General features: G+C 40.1%; 1 protein-coding gene across 1 annotated transcript; it reads right to left on the reverse strand.

Moving 5' to 3' along the window:
- Positions 1-552: 552 nt before the first annotated feature.
- Positions 553-3288, reverse strand: LOC137265539 (uncharacterized). The gene is made up of 2 exons (XM_067800958.1): positions 2365-3288; positions 553-1986 (listed from the first exon to the last, which is right to left on the reverse strand). The coding sequence occupies exons 1-2, from the start codon at positions 3236-3238 to the stop codon at positions 626-628; spliced, it is 2235 nt and encodes a 744-aa protein (XP_067657059.1). The 5' UTR covers positions 3239-3288; the 3' UTR covers positions 553-625.
- Positions 3289-6831: the final 3543 nt, after the last annotated feature.

Raw genomic sequence — 6831 nt, forward strand, 5'->3', positions numbered from 1 at the left:
TGATACAATACTGCAAACAGTGATACAACACTAACAAGAATACGAACTACATTTTGCATGAAAATGTCTCAGATATCTAAAATAGGACCTTAGGTTCCAAAGCTAACCTCAAATTTTCTTGACAAATATAAAGATAAAAAGTCAGAGAAAGTTAAAGAATGTAAAATCCCTGGCTAATATCGAACATGTGAAAAAAATAGCAAAAAGTCACATTCTCAATGCGGCTGCCATTGTCGCCATGTTACAGGACCAATTATGTCTGTTTCATGCCATACACAGCAACATTATCTGACTATGGCCAGTCAGATCAATATAATTGTTCAGTTTCATCCTGGTTGATTTCAAGGGGAAGAAACAATAACATACATAAAGTAGGGATTTAAAGTACATCTTCACCATGACATAAGCTCACTTGACTTGCTGCATATTCAGTTAGGTGAACTGAAGACAGGATAAATTGCCTCAAATACATTTCCTAACAACTTGTCAGATGGTCATGGAATAAGTTGATGTCATCCCTGGGTCTTGAGATGATGCATGTTACAAAAATAGTTATCATTATTCCCTCAACTACTTCAGTGCTTATATGTCTGTTTGATCTGGGAGTTCAGGGGTTCAGCAGTCATCACTTGGCAGCAGCTGGCGCATCCTCTGGAGGTGTTCTGTCCATGTGTCGACTCAGCGACATGGGCAGCTGTGCTGCTTGTAAGAACAGTCCTGTCTGGTAACCAACAGGAGGCTTCCTCTCTGGAGGTAGTCCTGCAGCAAACAGTATATTCCTCCATGTGGAGGAGAGTCTGCTCATGGACAGTTTCTCCTTCACATACCAAGACCCAACCCTCTCATACTGGTTGTTGATGGCGAGGTAGAATGGGTCATCTGGCTGAAGTGCTATTGCTGGACGATGGCTTAAATATTGTTTGAAGAAGTGAACACAGCATCGGGACTGATTATGAGGGAGTGAATACACTCGGAGGCAATGGATTGGCTGCCCAGAAGTTCCAGATCCAGCATATTCCAAGAATTGCCTTCCTTCTTTGTCAGTGTTAAGAATGATATCTCCCCATCTGAGAGAGAAATGTTCGCTGCCTTTGATTCCGAAACACATGACATTCATCAACCACAAAGTGTTGAGCAGAACATCAGGGGAAGCTGCTCCCAGCTGCCCTTTTTCAAACAGAAGGTCTATGTCCGAGGAAGTCATGTTACGTTTGTTGATGGGTGAGGTCTTCTGTTTAACTCTCAACTCTTCACACCGTTTCCTTAATGCCTGACGCGAGTTCTTGAACACTACTGCCCTTGACCCTGACATAATGAAGTTCTCAAACAGATGAGATTCCAGGTAGTACTGAATACTTCTCAAGGAGCTGACAGTGAAGTCCTCACCATTTCCTTTCTTAGATGTTGCATAGAAGTCACTAAGCATAACATCGAGTTGTTCCTGAGGGATAGTGTCTAAGGAAGACATAGAACCTGATTTACTTTGGTGAAATTCACAGAACAGCCTCAAAGCATATCTCTGACAGTTCAGCTGAGCGTTCCTCTTTCTCTGAATATCTGTCACCTGAACTGACGATGTCATATAGTCGGACAAAACACTCTGGTCCATCCCTGACAGTGTCAGACTGGCATTGACATCAGCAATAGAGCTGTCAGTATGATCGGTATCCATGTCATCAATGTCCAGATCTATGACATCTTCGGGACAGTCTGTAAGTGAGGCCTCTGGTTTGTGCTGCCTGTCTGCTGCTTGCACCATTTGGACTGAGTGTCTGCTGCTGGACTGACCATAGCCTTGAGGCAACATCTGCATGAACACCTCCTGCTGACTGCGACTAGAGGAGGCCGAAGCACCACGGTTCCTCACCAAGGTGTTGTCCATTGGGATTTGAGAGTGAACACTAGGAGAGAGACTTGCTGAGACACTGGGGCGGGAGAATCTGTCTTCAGAACTGTGTGCAGGCTGAGCTATTGCTGATCTTGTTGCTTGAAAGTAAAAATATTACCAATCAAGAAAAAAAATGATAAGATTATCAGACAATATACACCTGATGTACGCAAGATAGGGTTTGACCAACATATCATCTTCATCAGGAGAGAAATACAGAGGTCAGAAGTAGTAATAGTGCGATAATGCAATAAAGAATGTTCTCATACTGTTTGAAATTAGTAAATAATCATTTGATAATGTCATAATAATGTGTTGATGAGCTAATGACGCGGAAGTTTGTTTAAAAAAAAAACACACAAGATAACATTAAAGCACAAATTCATCACTATAAATCTTACAACTCATTTATGTATCAAAATCTACTGCATACTACAAAACATTTATTAATACAGACATTTTTGCAGAATTCTTACCTGCAAAAGCCTCTACCATATGACCGAGACTGGAGAGATTTGCATGGATGCCCACAGGCACTACTTGACCAAATCCCTCCCCATGATCTGTTGGACTGGTGGGATGACTTTTGGCCTGAGCACAAGACTGCCTGGTGAATGAGCCCTCCACCTTAATCGACTCTAGGTCTACTGGAATCTCCGAGGGACTGGCCAGACTGGTACTGCTGCTGCTCCGGCCTTGGTTGGATATGTGAGCGAAACTCGGCAGGCTGTCCCTTCTCTGTACCTGATGCCAACTGCGACCAGAATCAGAGCATGTCCTGGACTGGATCTCCTGAGACAAGCGCTGTGCAGCATCCCATGACATCCGAATGCTGTTTTCCTTGTCCTGATCAAAAGACGTTCGTTTTGATCGCTGCCCTGATGTGATTCGCAAGTTCTCAGCACCATCTGAGCTATAGTTAGAAACAGAACCATTTTCTGATTCTCGGATATCTGTTAAACTTTCAATGGATTTATTGCTAGAGATGCTGCCTCTTCGTTCCTGAGATATTTTGTGCCTGGGTTTGTCTGCTGGTGCTGTTGTATTCACTGACCAAGACTCGGGATCATTCTGTGATGCTGACTTCTGACTTGCTGATGGTAATGGTGGCAAAGTGCGAAAAACCTTTGTGCAGTAGCTCTCACTCACAACACTGCCACAGTTTTGGACTAATTCACTCAGAACGTAACGCTCTTTCTTAGAATTGTCTATTTCAACGCACACATAGCCACTAACTTCAATGTTTCTATCAAACTTAATATAAGCTTGGCACAGGTTTTGAAGATTTGCAATAAAAGTTGAGAAGAACTGAACAGAATAATCTTTCTCCATTGCTTGAGTGTTCAGCATTCCCCAGAAGACAAGTTCTACTGATTATCTTAATAGTTGAAGCACATTTTCTGAAAGAAAAAAGAAACAAAATTAGAACTATGTGTAACTAAATGATAGTCCATATCAATATGAGGATCAATCTTACCATTCAAACACAGAACTGCATCTGATGCATACAGTCTACCTAAACTTGTAAATGAATATGCTTGCTTTTACTCAGTAAAATTAATCTACCTGTCATGTTGCCACACTCACATTGTTTCAAGTGAAATAAAACTCCATCTTTGAAAGGTTTGAAATATGGATCAGTTGTTTCCTCATGTAATACACAGTTCAGTATTATGGACTATGATTTAATAATTTTTATAAGTTCAGTTGAATTTGGTCTTATTTTCGCTGCACTGTGCAAAGCCACACCTGTTGGTGGATTGAAGAAGGGTAGGCTGTCTGTCATTAAAATATTACCAACAAGGAGTTGTGGCAAACCTGACACATGTTTGTGACCAGCATTCCAATGGCCAAATCTGGACCAGACTATCCAATGAGCATTGATTTACACAAATGGGACATGATTACATGTATCAACCACGTGAACAATCCTGACCACAACATCCCGTTAGTCACCTCTTATGATAAGCATGTGTTACTGAAGATCAGTTCTAATCTGGATCTTCATGAGTCCAGTCACCTATACATCCACATATAAACCTATGCCTCACAGAACAGGAAATACAGTTCGAATGGTAAATCATCAAGTCAACAGATAATGTGTAACAGATTTTACATTTTTTCGTACAAAATTGTTATCAGTTCTTTGTTTACCTAAAGTCTCTGAAGCAACATCATGCACATTTTGGCCATACACAATACTGTTCACTGACAGTTTCACATTTTAAGTCTAATAAGCATAAATCAGCTAGAAAGTCTACAGATGTTAGTCCCAATTTATTTCTGACTGCATATCCTTTGTGTGAACGACAGCTTCTAATACTTTAGCCATCCCCCAGATAGCTTTGTTCTTTCATAATTGCCTGTCAGCATCAGAGTACCATTTTCACAAATATTTGAACGAAAGATGCATCAGGATTCTATGTTACCAGTGATTTTGTCAAAATGTTCAAAGAGTGAAAGATTAATTGACAACATAATTTTCAGTTGATATAAGGTTGCGAGAATCATTTCACTCCTAAATTCGATGTATCTACTAGTTTCTCAAAGAGGACTACCATCAAAAGCGTTGAATACAAGTTAGTGTTACAGTAGCTGTCAGACGGACAGATAATACGGTCGACGGTTCAACAGTGGTGATGTCGCTAATTCACATAAATGCATGTTTATACTCACAGACATAACTGAAGTAAAGTGGTATGTTGTATGTTGCATATTAATCCCTTTGTGCATGTTCGTTTAGGCCAAAATTGTGCTGAAAGGATGCATTTACCTAAATTATTACTGCAATCATAAGCCTTGTTTATGCACCGGAAACAGCTCCCTGTTTCAAGGGACATAACTCCCAATGGCATAGTATTCCCCGAAAAACATATTGTGTATATAAGTGAAGGATATTTCATCAGTTGCCCGCTTGTTTGCAGTTGATATGTGTACTCTGAACATAATGGAATACTGATGTTGATTAGCCACAATGACCTGCACATTTGGACATTTACCAAACTTTCACTGATACCACTTCATGTGACTAAGGTATTTCTGATTCGACATTGAGGAAATACCAATTCACATTCCCGCGTCCGCACAATTAAGCGACAGGTGAACAGACATTTACTGGACCATTTCTACTAGAGGATAGTGAAACTAAATAGAGGGTGTTGGTTCGCTGGGAATGTTTAAAGTCAAAAGTAGTTCCATATTTGTATAATTTAACCCTCGTTCGAAAAGATGTAGTATGAAGTAACAAGCAACATGTTCTTACATTGCTGTATTTCTTCTTTGTCCAGCAATATCAACTAATAACAAAAGGAAAAGGTTAGAATGGTTTGTAGAATTTTTCATCAAAGGCTCTTGATATAGAAATAAATGGCATGTAAATATATCTTACAGGATTTGAACCGTGAAAACATACATCTAGGTCAATATTTGACTATGGTTTCTCTAAATGTGCACACGTCATTTCATATTTATAGCTCATTAAGTGAAAAAACAATATCGATGTTAAATCTTACACATTCCTGACGATTCCATGAATAATTCAGATTTTGGAGTAGCATGCTGAGCAACCCAGGGGTCTTGTTAGAATGTCATGTTGATAACTTAGTACACATATTCAGGCCATCGGGCTTCAAGTCTGAGAGTTTGGGGTATAAGAGAACAGCTCAATACTATCTGATCTCTAGACAACCTCCATGACTCCGGCCCATTCACTTATGGGGACTGTGAGGTAGCCTCGTGGTTAAAGCGTTCACTCGTCATGCCAAAGACCAGGGATGGTTCTCCACATGACCACAATGTGCGAAGCTCATTTCTGGCGTTCCCTGCCGTGACATGGCTTGATTACTACTTAAAAACGGCGTAAAACTACACTCACTCACTCACATACACCTACGAGAGGCTCTCGTGAAGAGAATGCAGCCAGTTTTGCTGCACATTGTCTTCTATGACCTGTGATAGTAGGATGATGAACGTAAGTTTCTTTCTCACTCGGATGGTGGAACATGGATTGTTCGTGAAGTGCGCTGAGTTTAGTAAAGTATTTAAACGGAAAACGCTAGATCGGACCTTTTGCGTCTGGCACTATACCAAGGTACTGCGTGGGAATTTGAAATAGGATTTAGAGGCCCTGGTTAGTCAATTAGTGTTTATCAGACTTTTCATTCAATGTTCTTCATTGTCTTCACACAAAATCACGTTAAGAGATTTGCGTTTGATTGGTTATAGATCATTAATAGTTTTCTCACTTGTAATTGTCGACAGTTCATTGTTTAGGCCAAACGTAAGTGATTCAGATCTAGTTGATAACATTTCAGCTACATTTAAACGAACACTGTCAAAGTTAATTCCACTACTAAACATGAATTTTACTAGGTGCCGTGATGCAAAACAACCTTAGTGATATGTATGTCGGTGTTATAATGTGGGACAGTCAAGTGGTTAAATCATTTGTTCATCACGCTGAATCATTTGTTCGTCACACTGAATCATTTGTCACACTGAATCATTTGTTCGTCACACTGAATCATTTGTTCGTCACACTGAATCATTTGTTCGTCACGCTGAATCATTTGTTCGTCACACTGAATCATTTGCTCGTCACGCTGAATCATTTGCTCGTCACACTGAATCATTTGCTCGTCACGCTGAATCATTTGTTCGTGACGCTTAATCATTTGCTCGTCACACTGAATCATTTGTTCGTCACACAGAATCATTTGCTCGTCACACTGAATCATTTGTTCACCAATCTGAATAATTTGCTCGTCACACTGAATCATTGCTCGTCACACTGAATTATTTGCTCGTCACACTGAATCATTTGTTCGTCACGGTGAATCATTTGCTCGTCACACTGAATCATTTGTTCACCAATCTGAATAATTTGTTCGTCACACTGAATCATTGTTCGTCACACTGAATCATTTGTTCGTCACGCTAATTTG

Source organism: Haliotis asinina, chromosome 15 (genome assembly GCF_037392515.1).
Source record: "Haliotis asinina isolate JCU_RB_2024 chromosome 15, JCU_Hal_asi_v2, whole genome shotgun sequence".
Classification (NCBI taxonomy): Eukaryota; Metazoa; Mollusca; class Gastropoda; order Lepetellida; family Haliotidae; genus Haliotis; species Haliotis asinina.